The sequence below is a fragment of the Spermophilus citellus genome, assembly GCF_964194105.1.
Source record: "Spermophilus citellus genome assembly, chromosome: 4".
Classification (NCBI taxonomy): Eukaryota; Metazoa; Chordata; class Mammalia; order Rodentia; family Sciuridae; genus Spermophilus; species Spermophilus citellus.
In genome coordinates this window covers 40,524,275-40,544,267 of record NC_138185.1, presented here as the reverse complement: position 1 = coordinate 40,544,267, position 19,993 = coordinate 40,524,275, and the positions used below count along the sequence as shown (strand labels likewise).

At 34.9% G+C, this 19,993-nt stretch overlaps 1 protein-coding gene across 2 annotated transcripts in view; it reads right to left on the bottom strand.

Annotated features, from left to right (window-relative positions):
* The window catches only part of MACROD2 (mono-ADP ribosylhydrolase 2), a 2,040,087-nt gene that overhangs the window by 811,176 nt on the left and 1,208,918 nt on the right, over positions 1 to 19,993 (bottom strand). For both annotated transcript variants that reach the window (XM_081290808.1, XM_081290809.1), the window contains exon 6: positions 10,934 to 11,055. In XM_081290808.1, coding sequence (XP_081146934.1) covers positions 10,934 to 11,055 — 122 coding nt within the window. The remainder of the gene's footprint in view (positions 1 to 10,933; positions 11,056 to 19,993) is intronic.

Below are 19,993 nucleotides of genomic sequence, written 5' to 3'. Positions count from 1 at the left end.
CACTTCTTTTCCTATTCCAGTGTCCAGTACATTTAACTTTTATTTAGCATCCTCATGGTGCCTTATATTTTACCAATATTGTAATCAACAGTCTCAACCAATATTGATTTTGTATTTACAAAAATTAATTTGCATATATTTGAATTTTGTCCAAAGGAAACTTAAAGTTGAAGAAAAGTAGCTGAATTATATTTATACTTAAGTTTAAAAGAATAAGAAACCCACTAACTAGGTATAGAAAGCATGAAAAATTGGACAGGATTTTTTTTAAACCCTTTATGGTAAGAATAGAAGGAGATTTGTGGTTAAAATTCCCAGTTTAAATATTTCCTGAAATTAATAAGGTTGTAGTAAAATAATAATTCATAAAAAAGAAATGCTAGTATAAAATGAGTCATTAGATTTATTAATTTCTTAAGTGGCTAAAGCAAAGATATGGGTGTATATATTGAAAATGACCCTCACAAAGACTGGATCTCTATTCAGAGATTAAAAGGTAGGCAAAATTTCTCCCCTAAATTAATAGAATAGTATTTTTCATAGTTAAACATTTTATCCACAGCATATCCAGCATCCAAATCACTACCTTATTTCTAGATGATTATGTGCGCACATAACATTTCCTTCTCTTTGTTTAAAAATAAAAACCTTTTGGAAAACCTGGGTTAAGGTAAGTGCTATTTATTTATACCACACTCCGTATTCTGTTTCTCTCAACCCCCTTCCAATTCTCCTCCTCCTCCCCCAGTCCCAGGTGCTCAGTACTTTCATCATCCTCTAAATTATCCTGCCAAAGTAAAAAGTAATTTGATAAATTCCTTCATATTAAGGTATTAGGAAATTAATTATCTACTGATCTCTTGAGTATTTGCATTTTAAAGGAAAACTGCAGAGAAAGAACAAAGCCTGACCATCATAAATTACTCATTAATTATGAAATTTCAAGCAACTGTGGGAAGATATTTAAAAGTGATACAAGAACTACAGAATAGTCTCAAATCATACAGGGGACATGATGGGTTTGTTTGAAGACAACCATTATGTCCTGCATGTTTTAGAAGACATCTAATAATGTCCTGATACACAGTGGTCTTATTAGTATTTATTAAATAAATAAAAATCAGATTATTCATTTACCTCTAGTAAAAATGTGAAAAATATTTTCCTTTGGTGAAATTAGAGTAAAAGCAGATACTTTATATCTTTCTGCTATGTTCCTAAAGCCTTTGGTTTAACTTCAGCAGAAAAACGGTGTCAATCAAATATTCAATTTATTCCTGAACATTTCTCTGGCCCCTTATACTACATGACTACATGACTTATACTGCATATATTTTACAGTCCATATACTGCAGGACTACATGAATAGCGCTGGCCAATAAAATGGAAGCATAAATGATATAGGTCATTTCTACCCCAAGACAGAAAAACAATTGCAAATTTTATGTTCTTCAACTAAGGAGGTTATGAGTTACAGATACTATACATATGAGATGAAACATTATTCATAAGTCCCTGACATTCTGAGGTTAGTTGTAGCTGCAGCACATGCTAAGTGATTCGAAGCACTCAAGTAACATAACTTCATTATGAAATTTCCCATACTGCCTTATAACTGCTTCCCTATATATGTGCTATCCTGATTTAACTATTTGCTCAGTATTCATTTTTATGGCTTTTCTTCCAAACAACATGTAGTGGAGAAACCATAATATGAAAGAACTTTTAAAAGTTAAAAAATTAGAGTATAAATTTAAGACAGCTATAGTTGGTGATGCAAGAATATAATTTAAATCAATGCATATACTGAACAGTATAAAACCCATGTGGTCTGTTATTGTAAATGGAGAAGTGAGCTGGTAATATAAACAATTACATTTTTAAGGATTATGAATAAAATGATATTAAGAATGTAAATAATAGCTTAAATAAATATAATATCCTAATCAAAAACTATTCTTTATTATAATTTATTCTAGTTTATAAACATCAAGAAATAGCATGATAAGTATCAAGGATTCTGATGTTCAGAATATATATGTAAGCAAGAATAATACCTATCTTCTAAATTGGCAAACATAAAGTATAAAAACAACTTCTACTAAAAGTTACATAGTCAAAAACTACAGTTGATGGAGAATACATTTCTCCAGTTATCTAAAATTCATTTTCTCAGTTGATCCTCATAATAACCTCCTGAGTTTGACAGGTCTGAGATAACAGTAATTTGCTGATTTGTTATATCTAGCAACTGATGCTACAAAACTTTGACTTTATTTTTTTTTAATTTTATTTTTTTTATTGGTTGTTTACAACATTACAAAGCTCTTGACATATCATATTTCATACATTATATTCAAGTGGGTTATGAACCTCCAATTTTACCCCAAATGCAGATTGCAGAATCATGTCGGTTACACATCCACAGTTTTACATAATGCCCTATTAGTAATTGTTGTATTCTGCTACCTTTCCTATCCCCTACTATCCCCCCACCCCTCCCCTCCCATCTTCTCTCTCTACCCCATTTACTGTAATTCATTTCTCTCCTTGTTTATTTTCCCATTCCCCTCACAACCTCTTATATGTAATTTTGTATAGCAATGAGGGTCTCCCTCCATTTCCATGCAATTTCCCTTTTCTCTCCCTTTCCCACCCACCTCATGTCTCTGTTTAATGTTAATCTTTTCTTCCTGCTCTTCCTCCCTGCTCTGTTCTTAGTTGCTCTCATTATATCAAAGAAGACATTTGGTATTTGTTTTTTAGGGGTTGGCTATCTTCACTAAGCATAATCTGGTCTAGTGCCATCCATTTCCCTGCAAATTCCATGATTTTGTCATTTTTTAGTGCTTTGTAATACTCATGGGGTATAAATGCCACATTTTTTTAATCCATTCATCTATTGAAGGGCATCTGGGTTGGTTCCACAGTCTATTAATTGTGAATTGTGCTGCTATGAACATCCATGTGGCAGTACCCCTGTAACATGCTCTTTTAAGGTCTTCCGGGAATAGTCCGAGAAGGGCAATAGCAGGGTCAAATGGTGGTTCCATTCCCATCTTTCCCAGGAATCTGCAAACTGCTTTCCAAATTGGCCGCACCAATTTTGCAATCCCACCAGCAATGTACAAGTGTACCCTTTTCTCCACATCCTCGCCAGCACTTGTTGTTGTTTGACTTCATAGTGGCTGAAAAAAAACTTTTTAGTTTAAGTAAGTCCCATTTGTTGATTCTTGTTATTAACTCTTGTGCTATGGGTGTCCTATTGAGGAATTTGGAGCCCGACCCCACAATATGTAGATCGGAGCCAACTTTTTCTTCTATCAGACGCAGAGTCTCTGATTTGATATCAAGCTCCTTGATCCATTTTGAGTTAACTTTTGTGCATGGCGAGAGAAAGGGATTCAGTTTCATTTTGTTGCATATGGATTTCCAGTTTTCCCAACACCATTTGTTGAAGATGCTATCCTTCCTCCATTGCATGCTTTTAGCCCCTTTATCAAATATAAGATAGTTGTAACTTTGTGGATTAGTCTCTGTGTCCTCTATTCTATACCATTGGTCCACCCGCCTGTTTTGGTACCAGTACCATGCTGTTTTTGTCACTATTGCTCTGTAATATAGTTTGAAATCTGGTATCGCTATACCGCCTGATTCACACTTCCTGTTTAGAATTGCTTTTGCTATTCTGGGTCTTTTATTTTTCCATATAAATTTCATGATTGCTTTATCTATTTCTACAAGAAATGCCATTGGGATTTTGATTGGCATTGCATTAAACCTATAGAGAAATTTTGGTAATATCGCCATTTTGATGATGTTAGTTCTGCCTATCCATGAACAGGGTATATTTTTCCATCTTCTAAGATCTTCTTCTACTTCTCTCTTTAGGGTTCTGTAGTTTTCATTGTATAAATCTTTCACCTCTTTTGTTAGGTTGATTCCCAAGTATTTTATTTTTTTTGAGGATATCGTGAATGGAGTGTTTTTCCTCATTTCCGTTTCAGAAGTTTTGTCGCTGATATACAGAAATGCCTTTGATTTATGCGTGTTGATTTTATATCCTGCCACTTTGCTGAATTCATTTATTAGTTCTAGTAGTTTCTTTGTAGACCCTTTTGGGTCTTCTAGGTATAGAATCATGTCATCTGCAAATAGTGATAATTTAAGTTCTTCTTTTCCTATTTTTATGCCTTTCATTTCTTTTGTCTGTCTAATTGCTCTGGCCAGTGTTTCGAGAACTATATTGAATAGAAGTGGTGATAGAGGGCATCCCTGTCTTGTTCCAGATTTTAGAGGGAATGCCTTTAACTTTTGTCCATTCAGAATGATGCTAGCCTGAGGCTTAGCATAGATAGCTTTTACAATGTCAAGGAAAGTTCCTGTTATCCCTAGTTTTTCTAATGTTTTGAACATAAAGGGATGCTGCACTTTGTCGAATGTTTTCTCTGCGTCTATCGAGATGATCATATGGTTCTTATTTTTAAGTCTATTGATGTGGTGAATAACATTTATTGATTTCCGTATATTGAACCATCCTTGCATCCCAGGGATGAATCCTACTTGATCATGGTGCACAATTTTTTTGATGTGTTTTTGTATTCGATTCACTAGAATTTTATTGAGGAATTTTGCATCTAGGTTCATCAGAGATATTGGTCTGTAGTTTTCTTTCTTTGAGGTGTCTTTGTCTGGTTTCGGAATCAGGGTGATGTTGGCCTCATAGAATGAATTTGGAAGAGCTCCCTCTTTTTCTGTTTCCTGAAATAACTTGAAAAGTATTGGTATTAATTCTTCTTTAAAGGTTTTGTAAAACTCCGCTGTATACCCATCCGGTCCTGGGCTTTTCTTAGTTGGTAGTCTTTTGATGGCTTCTTCAATTTCATCCATTGATATTGGTCTGTTCAAATTGTGTGTATCCTCCTGACTCAGTCTGGGCAAATCATATGACTTAAGAAATTTATCGATGTCTTCACTATCTTCTATTTTATTGGAATATAGGTTTTCAAGATAATTTCTAATTGTCTTCTGTATTTCTGTAGCATCTGTTGAGATATTGCCTTTTTCATCCCGTATGTTAGTAATTTGAGTTCTCTCTCTTCTTCTCTTCGTTAGCATGGTTAAGGTCTGTCGATGTTATTTATTTTTTTGAAGAACCAACTTTTAGTTTTGTTAATTTTTTCAATAGTTTCTTTTGTTTCAATTTCATTGATTTCCGCTCTGATTTTAATTATTTCTTGCCTTCTGCTACATTTGCTGTTGTTTTGCTCTTCCTTTTCTAGGGCGTTGAGATGAAGTGTGAGCTCATTTATTTGTTGTTTTTTTCTTTTTTTCAGGAATGACCACCAGGCGATGAATTTTCCTCTTAAAACTGCTTTCATTGTGTCCCATAGATTCCAATATGTTGTGTCTGTATTTTCATTTATCTCTAAGAATTTTTTGATTTCCTCCTTTATGTCTTCTGTAACCCATTGATCATTCAGTAATATATTGTTCATTTTCCATGTGATGTAAGATTTTTCCTTCCTTCTTTTATCATTGATTTCCAGTTTCATTCCATTATGATCAGATAAAATGCATGGTATTATCTCCACCCCTTTATATTTACTGAGGGTTGCCCTATGGCATAATATATGGTCTATTTTTGAGAAGGATCCATGTGCTGCTGAGAAAAAAGTATATCCATTTGATGATAGTTGATATATTCTATATATGTCAGTTATGTCTAGGTTATTGATTGTGATATTGAGTTCTATAGTTTCTTTATTCAACTTTTGTTTGGAGGATCTGTCCAATGGTGAGAGAGGTGTGTTGAAGTCACCCATAATTATTGTGTTGTGGTCTATTTGATTCTTGAACTTGAGGAGAATTTGTTTTATGAATGTCGCAGCACCATTATTTGGTGCATAAATATTGATAATTGTTATGTCTTTTTAGTGAATGGTTCCTTTTAACAGTATATAATGTCCTTCTTTATCCCTTTTGAATAACGTAGTCTTGAAGTCGATTTTATTCGATATGAGTATGGCCACCCCTGCTTGCTTACGAGGACCGTGTGCATGATATATTTTTTCCCATCTTTTCACCTTCAGCCTGTGTATGTCTTTTCCAATCAGATGTGTCTCCTGGAGGCAGCATATTGTTGGATTTGTTTTTTTAATCCATGATACCAGCCTATGTCGCTTTATTAGAGAGTTTAAGCCATTAACATTCAGAGTTACTATTGATATATGGTTTGTACTTCCATCCATGTTTGATTATTTATCCTTTTTTTAAAAAAATTTAGTTTGTTTCTCCATGATTATCTTTCCCCTCCCCCTCTGTCTTTACTGAGGCACTTCCTACTGATGGTTTTGGTTATTGTTTTTCATTTCTTCCTCGTGTAGCGTTTTGCTCAAAATGCTTTGGAATGCTGGTTTTCTGGCTGCAAATTCTTTTAACTTTTGTTTATCATGAAAGATTTTTATTTTGTTGTCGTACCTGAAGCTTAATTTTGCTGGATACAGAATTCTTGGTTGGCATCCATTGTCTTTCAGTGTTTGAAATACATTGTTCCATGACATTCTTGCTTTCAGTGTCTGTGATGAAAAATCCGTTGTTAACCTTATTGGTTTACCCCTGAATGTAATCTGTCTCCTTTTTCTTGTAGCTTTTAATATTTTCTCTTTGTTCTGTATATTGGATATCTTCATAACAATGTGTCTTGGCGTTGGTCTACTGTAATTTTGTGTGCTCGGTGTCCTGTATGCATCTTCAATTTGTATATCTGTTTCCTTTTTTATTTCTGGAAAGTTTTCTGTAATTATTTCATTCAGCAGGTTACTCATTCCCTTGGTTTGAATCTCTGTACCTTCTTCTATCCCGATGACTCGTAAGTTTGATTTTTTTATGTTATCCCATAACTCTTGGATGTTTTTCTCGTGATTTTTTACCAGCCTTTCTGAGTTGGCTAGACTCTTTTCAAGATGATATATTTTGTCTTCATTATCTGACGTTCTGGCTTCTACTTGCTCCACTCTGTTAGTGATTCTCTCAATTGAGTTTTTAATTTGGTTTATCGTTTCCTTCATTTCTAGAATTATTGTTTGATTATTTTTTATAATCTCTATCTCCTGATAAAATGCTTAACTTCTTCTTTTATCTGTTTATGTAATTCATTCTCAATGTGTTCTTTCGCTGCTTGAATTTGCTGTCTTGTGTCCTCTTTAAGGTTCCATTCCATCTGTCTAAGGTGTTCCTTGAGTTCTTTATATGACCATTTTTCTGATGACTCTAGGTCCTCCTGAATATTTAGGCTGTCCTTCATTGTTTGTACTCCTTTTCTTCCTTGCTTTTTGAAGCTGCTCATGTTACTTCTTGCTCTGTTTGACTGCTGAGTTACTGTTTACTCCTATAAATTTATTAGATGCTTGGGAGGAAATGTATTAGAAGGGAAGGGAAAAAGTCACTAAAGAGAATGAGAGTAAGCAGGTATAATTCAAGGAAGGGGGGATAAGATAATTGAAAAGAAATGAAAAGACAAAAGAAGAAAAAAATAGGAAATAAAAAAAGAAAAAAATTAAAAAAATAATAAAAAAATTAAAATTAAAATTAGAAGAAAAAAAAATTTTTAAAAATTGTAAAAAAAATTTAAAAAAACAACAAGAAAGAACAATGAAAATGAAAGAAAAACCCAAATCAAAAAAAAAAAAAAGAGAGAAAAGAAAAAAAGAAAAAAAAAACTAATAAATGCAGTCTTAGAGTTTGATTAACTTCTCTTCCAGTATGTGGCGCTGTGCCCACCAGGCCAAGTTTCTCCTGTCAATACACGGGAACCAATCACTGTGCAGCAGCTCCTCCCAGACTGGGCGAGTCTCCAATCCTGAGTGCCTAGGGCCTCCTCTTGTGTCTAGTCACTTCCCACTTTTCCTCTAGCCAGGCCCCTCTCACGGGTGCCGCTCACCACAATACTGGCTACACGCCAGGTCTGCTGCTCCCGGGAGCCCTGTTTTCATGAACGACTGGGCACACTCTTCCAGTTTGCCATTCCCTCAGACCCTAAGTTTGTAGAGCTTGGGGCTGAGAATCCTCAGCGAATTTTACTTGCCCTCCGGTAGCCACGCCCCCGGTAGCTGGTGCAAGAGACCTCAGCTGTCAGCAGTGGTGGGAGCGGCAGTTCCGCACCACGGGTCCCGCGCCACCTCTGATTCCCTCGGTCTGGCTATGTGCTCACGGGAGAGCTGGGAGGGGCCCTTACGGGAGAGCTGGGAGGGGCCCTTAAGGTTTCCCTGATGTGTGGAGAGGGAAGGCTAGGGAATTACACACCTGTAGCCGCAGGTTTCAATGAAGTTATCTCCTCCACCGCAGTCTGATGACGTCAGTTCTCTGCCATGGTGGTATCTCTTGCAAATGGCGACAATTCGTTTCCCTTTGCCGGGCGACCAATGCAACGGGTGGGTCCTTACTGTCTCTCCCAAGCCCCATTTCAAACCTGTGGCCACTACCTATGAAGGCTCGGTAGGCATTACCTCCGTAGGATGAGAAGGGCTGACCAGTTGTTTCAGCCGGATGGATTAGAGCTGAGTCACAGCTGTTTGTCTGCGGGAAGCAGGTGAACGGGAGCTTGAATTCAGCCGATCCGGGCTCAGTGTGTGTTCTCCAAAACTTTGACTTTATTTGTCTGTTGTCACACAGTGCTAACTGGTAGCATGAACACTAAAGCCCCTTTGGTAAAGGGTTTCTGAGAAACTTTGACATTAATAAATAAACTCTGGTTTATTGTCGTGAGTCTGCCATTACAAGCCTGAACATGGGTCCAGTCATAATCACATTTCTAAAAACTTTCCTTTTCCCCCAAATAATCAGAATTTGAGGACATTAGCATTCTTTTTTTAATGATAGACCAAAACATAGCATAAAGACACTCTCATCTCCCCCTTCAAAAGAAGAAGAAAGGATGAACAAACTTTTTATTAAAAAGGGTCAAGATATTTGTTGGCAATTCCAGCCAACCACTCAAAAACATAGTTTTTATTTTAGCTGGACATTTCATTTCATATTTTACTGATACATTTTACTCCGTTTTAATTACTAATACTAGAATAAACTCAGTTCAGGATCACCTGAAAATTTTAGTTAAGTAACATGTTAAGTAATCTTAATTAACTAGTTAATTACTTAACAAGTTAAGTAATCTTTCAAAATCTTCATCTAAGATATTAGGGTAGGCTGATTCCAATTCAGAATAACTAACTTATTGCATCAGCCCAACCTAGGTCCCTTTGATAAATTAATTTAGTCCATAATACTTATTCCACTTCCAATGGTAGCAAGTAGCACAGTGACAGATATGATTTTTTAACATTATTATAGTTAAGAATGTCTTTCCCCCATTTAAAGAGTGAGCACTGTTTTTATACTCTTTCTAGTGGGATTTTTGCCTCTTATTTTTTTTCTTGGCTTTTAAAAGCATATCATTAGAGAAGCCAGTGAATTCATTAAACAAATTCTCTTAAGGTCTCAAAATCCCTCCCTCCCTGGTTGGAAACTTCTATACATGTCCATTTTCCAAGCACTTCTGCCCCTTGCCTTTTAAAATCAATATGCCATATTGACAAATTTTTAATTATTCCCTGAATGTGCGCACCACCTGTTTCGATTTTCCTTACTTTCCTATAGAGAACAAAATTAGCCAACCGGCTTCCTAGTTTACTTTGCTCCATTCTCTTTGAACTTCAGCTTTATCCTGAGACAGAATAGGTTCTTATATATCGATTCATTTGTGAACAGAAAATTAAAAAAATCAAAGGGTAAAATAAAATATTCAGCTCTGTAATTATGCAAAGATTAAAAGGGCTATAAAATTGGCTTATAAAAAGTTTTCTCATTTCAAGCAGATTCACCAATGTTGCACTGAAAAAGGCACTTTATAATTACAGTCATACACAAAAGTACAGCAACCATTCAGGGTTATTTCAATATGTGTAATTCTTAATTTTTTTCCTTGCAAATAGTAAAATCATGATTTGTGTGCAATCCCAAGCAATGCTGATCAATTCAGCCTGCTACAAAGTCAAGTGTTTAACCCCACAATTTCAATAAGGTTACAACATATGTTTGGGAAAAAACCCAAGGGATTCTGGCCAAATTAACTTATTATTGGTTATTTACAATCTAGTATTCTCATAGTTTCATTTTCCTGATGTAATTGAGATGTAATAGAGGTAGGACATGCTGTAAAAGAAAAGCAGGTGGATAAACACCTCCAATCCATCTAGAAGAGAATTCCTTTCATCTTATCCCACTGTTAAGGAAATAGATTAGAGCCACATTTTCTGAATGTTCTGTCTAAAATGATAAAATTTAGAAGGCATGTGGGACACTCAGCTACAAAGTATTAGTTCATGATGACTAAAATGAATCTAAAAGATTCATAAACAACTTTCAGATAAAAATACAGAGTAAATTTCTGCAAATGAGTCATTTATAAAGCAAAGCAGTTATACACAAGCTTGTGTACTCAAACATGTAGGTAAAGATTAAACTCATCTTTAAACACGCATATGCACACTTCCAATATGTAAGAAATGTGTAGTACAATAATACTCAGCACTTTCTAATTTCCTTCTTTAAAACTATTGGCCACTAGCATCCCTTGTACTTTATTCAAAAGAAAATAAATGGCAAAATGAAGAGAAAACAATAGACAAGATGACTCTAGGTGGGGAGTTCTATAGTTTCAAATTCTAAAACATCATAAATAATTTAGGAAATTTTTAGGGGATACCAACATGTAGAGTCATGATAACTAAAAAGAATATATAATTTAGCTGCAATCCTTAAATTTAATCTTCAGAATTTTGGAAATGGTTTCCTACCTCTTCTTAGACAAGCTTGATTTCCAAAACATAAAGGCTGAAAAAGAATAAGAAATGAGGAATATGAAAGTACTTACAACTGATTGGAGGTTATTTTCTTTCACCAGCTTCAGAGATGATTTATAGCAATTTGCAAGGTCTTCCTTGTGGGAACCATTAATATGACCTCTGGCTATTGGCCCTACGGTATGGATGACATCTGTAAATGCAAAAGGAAAGAGAAATAGGATAAGGAAGGCATTTTTTACTTTTCAAATAATTGGTGCTTTATTTATTTTAGGTATTTGTGTTGGAGCCTGGAGACAGACAAGCTAAGAAATATTGATGATGTAAATGCTTCTTTGGTAAAAGATTTTAGTACAACCTCCTTTAAACTAGGCAATTTCCCAGGAAAGTGATAATTGTGAAAAGGAATTTCCTACCAGTGAATTGTTCCATCATTATTGGTCAGATGCAAGTGAGACAGATTACAGTATAAGATGTACATAATTGGCACCCTGGCAAAAGACAAATCCTTGGTGGGAAATAAACTGAGAAATAATTGCCCACAAAATGAGCAACCGAATTGACATGGGAAGAAAGAGCCGGTGCTAGCCATAACTTTCCTTGTAAATAAGACAAGTTCAGGCATTGCACATAATAAAGAAAATCAATTTTCTTTAAAAAATGCCAAGAGAATTTATATCATAATAATTGTTAAAAGAATAATTTCAAAATATTTTTTCAGTTTTAAAGTGAAAACTATCAATCCCCACATACATGAGGTATGATAGGAATAACAGAGCATATACACTTGAATAGGCTGTTAGTCACTTATTTTTAATATATTAAAATTATCACAAAGGAATATATATATTTTAAATCTCTATTTACATAATAAAAGACAAAATTTTACTTTTCTTTTACATGTAAAACCCAACTATTGTGATATTCTTTTGATCTCTACACATGCATAAAGTTTTGGGAGGAAGTTGATGCTGGGATTGAAACCAGAACCTCACATATGCTAGGCATATACTTTACCACTCAATTCTCAAATAAAAATTTAAATTTAGGAGTATAACAGAATAGGACCACCTTCATATGTAAAGTAAAAACAGATTAAAATTTAAAAAATCCCAAATTTTATTTATTTTTATTTTTTTAAAGAGTGAGAGAGAGAGAGAGGGAGAGAGAGAGAGAGAATTTTTAATATTTATTTTTTAGTTATCAGCGGACACAACATCTTTGTATGTGGTGCTGAGGATCGAACCCGGGCCGCACGCATGCCAGGCGAGCGTGCTACCACTTGAGCCACATCCCCAGCCCCAAAATCCCAAATTTTAATTCAAATTTCTTAAAATGCCTTATAACTTTTGCTTCTTGGTCTTATATGCAAATTGGATAATTAGATCATTTTATTAACGTAAACCACAACTAATCAAGTTTGAACAAATGGTAAGTTTCAATCTATAGTCTTTGAACATTATAGTGAAGTTAAATAATTTGCTTTGATTTATTTGTACTACTTAATTTCACCAAAGGACAATAATAAGAGTACATTATAAAAAGAAGAATATGGCAGAGTTTAAATTCAAATGAAATCTAAATAGCAACACATAAATCACAAAAGGGAAAAAAATATTGTTGGTTACCTGCTAAATGTTGAGACTATTATTTGATATGTGAGAAAAAAACCAAAGAATTGGTTTAAATATATTTAAACTCTTACTGAAAATATTAAAGATCATGTTGTGTGATCAATGAAGGTAGAGAAACTTTACTACTAATTTTGTGCAGATGTTATTTCACAGGTAAGCTTGGTTCATTGTAGTGAGAACTGGTACAACATAGAAATGGAAGATAAAGGGAAATTAGGTTGAATTTAACACAATATATTATACAGTGATATTTTTATCATAAAAGTAAGAGTTACATATATTCAAGCAATACTATCTCTGTACCCTAAGTAATGGATTTTCATATGAATTATTATTTAGTTTCTGTCTTTTAAAGAACACTAGAACACATGAAGAAAGGAACTTGTGCTTAGATTCCTTCATTACTCCTTGTGACTACTTGTTGTTTGTACACAGGTATGATATTCCAAATCCCCTAATGCATACAAATGAGGAAAAAGACAGAGAGGAACAACATAGGATTCTATCAGGCAGAATTTCCCAAGTGAATGCAGTGAGACATGAGTTTAAAAGTCATTTAAATTGGGGAATCATTGGTTGACTTGATTCAAACCAGTTACCACACTGCAGGCCTTCTCTCAGCATTTACTTCATGCTAAAGAGTTGTGAATCCTCAGGAGGACTTGACTGTTGAAACTCTTTTGCAGAATCTATCATAAGACTGAGTTTCTACAAATTAACATTTGGGAAATGTTGTTCCAGGGCCATTTTAGCACCCTCAAACTCTCTGCTGAAGTTGAAGTCTATGTACTTTTATTTTTCTCCTTTGCCACTGCTTTTCTATATCAAATACTTAATATATAAAGAAGCAAGAGGAGATGGCCATGGCCCGCCTATTTTGAGGATGAGAAGATCAAGAATAAGTGCCTCTTATCTGTAGTTATAAAAGATGTGTCCACTTGAGTTTAGTAAAGAGAAGGCTTGGAAGCATTAATGGGAAGGAGGGCAGTGGAGAGGAACTGGTAAGAGCAGAAACTAGTGACATAATAAAAACCCTTTCCTTTGCTTTCCCTTAGCTATTGTTGTCTACATACTTTAAATGGAATTTATGAAAAAATTATTCCCTGTGTTTCTTTAGTTCTCTCTTCCATTTAAAGGTCTAGGGACAAACAGCCAATAAATGAGCTTCCTCAACATCAAAATATTGATCTCTATGTTTTATGCTTTATATTAAATGTAGAGTGTCCAAGATCAACTGTTATTATTGACCAATGTGCCGACCTCTCAGATGCACAAAGCTGGAGGTGAATCAATATGAGGCTTGAAAGGAAATTTCTTTCATTATTTTAATTGTTCATAATGCTTGTAAGTAACTGCTTCGAAGAGTTCCTCTTTTTCTGTTGTAAAATTTGGTCAAGAGCACTTCCTGCTTATTCCAGCTCTAGCTCTAAGTTATCAGTTGCCCAGATGAAGCCATTGTTTTACTGTTCCCTGGTTTGGTTTCCTTGTATGTAAATCAGTGCAGTAGCTGAGATGATCCTATCTTTGCTTCTGTGTTGTGTGGCATCATTAACATTTAACCTTATAATGGAGACAGATGGAGTACAGAATGATATTTAGGCAATTAAAGAACTTGGACAGGATTAAGTGGCTCAATAATTTTTTTATTTTAAGGATTGCTTTTTAATATCAAAAATATCATATATTAGTTTTTCACAGTAATAGTTTCAAAATCCATTGCTTGAGTACATTAGAGACAAATCGCTATTATCATTTCAATGATGCTTTCTATTAAACTTTATTAAACAGAATAGCATCTTTATGGTGGTCAGACATAAGTGAGATATATGCATGCAAAATCTAGGGGCAACACTTTATTTTTCCCTTGAATCTGAATATTTTGATCTAGATAAGAACAATGTGAATGGAAATTTTAAAGTCAATTCCTGGTTCATGAGAAGGTTCAAGAAATGGTAGCTATCAACATCCACAGAAGAAATAGAAGTAGATTCTAAGGGATCTTCATCACACAGCACAGTTACTGTCTCTTCTCTGTTGTGGAAAAAACACTAGACTACAAGTACCAAGATATGAATATAATTCAGAAGTCTCAGACTTGTCCCTAATGGGATATATGACCTTGGGCAAGTCACTCTCTTCTTTGAGTGTCAGTTTTCAAAACCAAAGGAGCTGAATAAGAATAATATTCTTTGCATTTCCCCAAAACAATTCTTTCTGTATATGCCTATCAAGAATTGAACTATAGATTCTAAGTAGTCATATCCATTCTTGTCCAGATTAATGAGTATCAATTATGGTTCAAGTTTCTCAAACATGAAACATGTTTATAGAATGAAGTGCAAACTTGCACTATTCTCAGAGAGTGATTTAACCACACCTACTAAGGGCACAATTGTAGAATTCTTTTATCTGATATTTCTAAGAATGAATCCCATGGATAATACACTTGCTGATATACAAAAGGGTATTTATACAGGTCATTCATAATAACATTGTGTATGACAGACAAAGACTGGAAACAATCTATGTGTCCAGTCTTTGGGGGTTATTTAAATAATAGTTGATTTATAAAATAAAATATTATTCTCTGCAAAAAACGTCTTTTGTGTAGATATAAGAAGATAATCAAGAAATGTTACAAAGTAACAACAATTTTTAAAATGCCAAAATGTATGTTAAGCATGCTACCATTGGTATAAAAATATGTCCACAGATATGAGACAGAATATATCTATTAGCTAGTACACTCATAAAACATCTTTAAAAGGATAAATATACAAGCTAATAATAGTGGTTGTATATATTGAAGTGACAGAAATGAAAAGGATAGGAGAAAATACAGGAAAGAGACTCTTCCCTGTGTACTTTTAAAAATTTCTAATGTTCAAGTTATGTGCATATGTTATCCATTCAAAATTAAAGGATCAAAACAAAGAGTACATGGTTTATTAAACCATATTGCTAGATGCTATTTGCCATAATCCTACAATACAGGAAAACCTTTAATGCTCATTTCAAAGATAAGCTTACCTCACTGTTAGTTTGGCTCATGTGTGAGACAATGCAAGAAGGTTTAGAGGAGAAAAGATTGGATTATGAAAACCTTAACAAAATCAGTGGATTAATCCCCTGATGGGATTAACATGGTAATGTCTGAAAGTGGGTAGGATGTGGCTGGTGGAGGTAGGTCACTGGGGACCTGCCTTTAGGATATACATTTTTGTATCTGGCAAATGGAATCTCTCTCTCTGCTTCCTGTGATCATCATGTGAGTTGCTTCCCTCAGCCATATTATTCTGCCATGTTGTTTGGCCTTACCTCAAGCCCCAAGGAATGGAGCCAGTTCTCTGAGGATTGATATCTCTGAAACCATGAGCCCCTAAATGAACTTTTCATCTTCTACAATTGTGCTGACCTTTTAGTCATAGTAGTGAAAAATCTGACTAAAACAATCACTATATAAACCCACTCAAAGAAAAAAATAGATTTAATTCCAAGAAATTTAAAAGAATGACTCTATCAGGTATATTTTCTTTTATTTTGCTATTCTCAATATCTTGATTTGAAAAAAAAAATGTTTCCAGATAATGTAGGGTTTAAGTGGTAGATAAAGATCATTTTTTTCCTCCTACGCTATTATCTATCTTCAAAGTTTTACTCTACTTTTACATTGCAGTGTTACAAACTTTAAACTAGTAACGTAGGAGATGAATGTACTTCGAAAGTATCTCAAAAATCAAACAATTTTGAGTAATTGTCAAGAATTTTAAGAGAATACCCAGAGGACAGAATAGTGCACCCAAAGTTACAGAACAATACCACAATAACAACTCCCAATGTGAAAGAAATGATGTACATTTGTATATATAAATTTTGGTATGCTTTTCGTGAATCCCACTACTTTTTCTTCACATTTGTATATAAGCAGATTCTGGTCAGCTATGGCTGGGCAATAAATTACTCAAAAACATGGTTTACATAGCAACCACCAATTTATTTATTTACTTTTTATGGTTTGGGGGTCAGAAATCCTGAAAGGGTTTAACTGAAAGGCTTTGGTTTAGGGTCTCGCCTACAGTTGTCGTCAGTGGTGGTTAGCCAGCACTGGAACAGTGGGGAACTGGTGCAGCTAAGGGATGAATGGGCTTGTTTCTCCCCACATAGTTTCAGGGCCACACTAGGTGAGTGAGTCTCGTTTTGCTCACAGCATGGCTGACTCAGAGCAATTTTACTTAAAAGAGAACTCACGGCTCCAAAAGCAAGTCTCCCAGCAGTACTGTCTTTTATACCTCAGCCTTGGGAGTCACACAGCATCACTCCAGCCATATTCTATTGGTTACAATTGTCACAAATATTCCCACTTTGTTTCACAGACCTCTACCTCTTAATGGGAGGAATAACAAAGCATGTGAGGACATATTCTAAAATAGGCATGATTCATGACTCCCCAGACACTTGGGGTTGGGAGGATTGGGGGTTGAACATCTTTATCAGTTACCACTTACCAAGCCTGGTAGTAGGTAAATATGAAACCATAGAAAAATACTGATCTGGAGTTCTCAGAACGATTATCTTAATAAGTTAACTGCTGATTTAATAAAAATCAGAGTTAGACAAAGATTGGAATACGAGATTAGTATATTTATTCACTGTAAACACAATCTAATTTAGAGATTGTGGTGTAATTGTAGCTCCTAGATAGAATTGCCTGGCTCAGCACTAGTTTTGTGGCTTCTTTTGTCTTATAATCCGGCAGAAATTAGTGGACAAAGGAAAGGTCAGGCATGGCTGTTAGAGAATCAGCACCATAACTCCCTGGAGCAGTCAGTATGATGCTACTTCCCCAAAGTGTCCACATCCACATTCAAGAAAGAAAAAAAAAACAGCCTTCCTATAACAAAACCCTTTCTTAAATCACTCAGGAAATCAAGAAAACAGAAATGCAATTTGTACATTTAATCAACATTTCAAATGCAACCCCTTGAAGAGGTATGGAAAATGAGGTGGCAGGCCCTTTTGTGCCTCATCAGACTAAAGTGTGGCAAGACAAATGGAACCTGTTTTTGCTCATCTATTTCTGAAATCAGTCAGTTGATAAATCAGCTCCTTTGTTTTGAAGCTATAACCACCACCTCGAGCTCCCCACCCCCACCTCTATTTATCCTGGGAAATTAGTCTGAACTACATGGAAAGGGAGGGTAGAATAGAAGGTTTTCTTTGCAGGGGGATCAGGGGAGAGCCCATCTTCATTTCTAAAAGTGTAAATTGAAAAATGTGTGATTGGAATGCCAAATAAATATTGAAAGCAGTAGAACTATTTACATAGATTCAATCAGACTTATCCCTGGCAAAACAAATGCAGCAAAAACATTCTGTGAAAAAATATTAGCATAATGAATTTTAAAACAAATGAGAGAGCATATACAGGTTGCTCTCATCGTTTTCCATTTGAGAAGCTACTGTGTTACATTCAGACTGTTAATGAACAGTCAGACCAAGTGTAGAATCAATTACATGTTGCTTTCATTCACTCCACTCTTGTATTCATAAGTATAATCGGTCCATCTAACAGACTGCATAATGATGCAGTGCCCTGTCAATCATATTCAAATTGCATGAATTTTAAGAGAAAACCAATAGATGGAATTAAATTGATTTTCTTTTCTAGAGCTACAACCACAAAACCAAGTACTAAAGGTACTATTTGTAAATCTTATTGACCAATTTATATGATAAGCGCCACCAATCTATGACCCTGAAAGAGAATACTTGAAGTTCAGTTAACAGGAAATTGAATTACCACCTGATTGCATTACAAAATAAATGCTGCCTTTTCTTTCTAAATAGGTCAATGCTTTCTTAAACATGTTTTTAAAGTTTGTTTTTATTATATCTCAAGAAACAATCAATTGTCCAGAGATGTTCCTTTTCAATCTGCAGCATACATCAGTTCAAATGTACTTCAACTATTGTCATGTTGCTTATTTCTAAGCGTGGATTATGCTCTCATACCTTTCTCCAGTTGTATAATAAATTTGTCTCCACATCCGTAAAGACTATAGTCATCCAACTTTTTGCATGAATTTGAAATAAATAAATTAGTGCTCACAATGTTATTTTCTAATCTTTGATTCTGTCAGCTGACCTTTTTCTTTTTTTTTTTTTCCTAGAAAGAGCCTTTGGTTTTCTTTTCTTAACTTCCATGATCCTATAGATGTCTATGTTTAAGATTAAGTACACAACAGCTAAACAATATTTGCAGCTGATAAAGGCACACAGAATGCACTGTCAAAGTCTGTATGTGTATACCCAGTTCAATTGGGGGGGTTGATTCCATTTTTACTTGAGAATTTGATAATGTGACCATGTTTGGGGCATCTATGTGCTATAATGTTTTATGTGTTGACTTCATAGCTCTTGAGTTTTTTAGCTCAAATTATAATACTATTTGATCAATTTCTATCCAAATGTCATCTTTTATATTAAAGAAAACAAATAAAAAGGGCAAATCTCATCTTTAAATTTTTATCAGCTATCTCTCTCTCTCCTGCCAAAGGTGTATTTAAAATTTTTTGTTCAAAAAAAAAATTGACCTTGATGATGGACTGTGTTCTGCTTCAAATTGGATCTCTACACAGAGCTATTTTTTTTTTTATAATATAGATTGAGATTTGTATAGAAGGCATATCCTATGGTCAACCACTTAAAGAGCCTTTGAGATTCCGCAGGGCTTGGGGGCCATCTGTATTACAATAGTGTTATTGCCAACAGAGAGGGGTCTCAGAGGAACTGTGGGAAGCTGAATTCTCTGTAAAATTCCAACATTTGGCGTCATTTTAGAATGAACTCAAAGAGAACACATCCTAGAAGGAAGTGAGTCAAATGCCTGGCATTTGTAATGCTTCAATAGAAGGGGTGAGAGAAGTTGGAGGTCCAAGCAGACAATATGACTTTTTCAAGGCAGATGATAATAAGGTCTTTGTTCTAGTTCAAGAGATGGCAGCAACTTGGTCCTTTTCAGAAGATGAGAAACCAGTACTTTAAAATTCCAGGACAAAATAAGCTTTAAAAAAGTCTGTGTGGTGTATAAAAATGAACGAATGTTAGTTCCCTCTCTGAGGGGAATTAATTAATGCAGAATGTGGGCTAGAACCAAAGTGTGCGGAGGGGTTAATGTCAGGTCACAGGCTGGTGCCAAGGTTGCGTGTGCTTGCTTGTCATCAGCTTTCCTGTGCAGCTTCCTCAACGCCACAAGCCTCCACAGGAAAGATTCTCCAGCCATCACTCACATAGTCATCAATTCTGCTCTTTATTCAGTACTTACTGAGAATCCACTACGTGCCAGATTCATAAGGTGGTCAATTGTTCCATTTGCTCTCACCATGTGGGTCATTTACTTTTCTGACTCCAGAACATTCCTGATATCTGAAGACAACCCCACTCTCATTTTTCACTCTGAAAACCCTATCCATTCAGAGACCTAAGGGGAGATTAGCT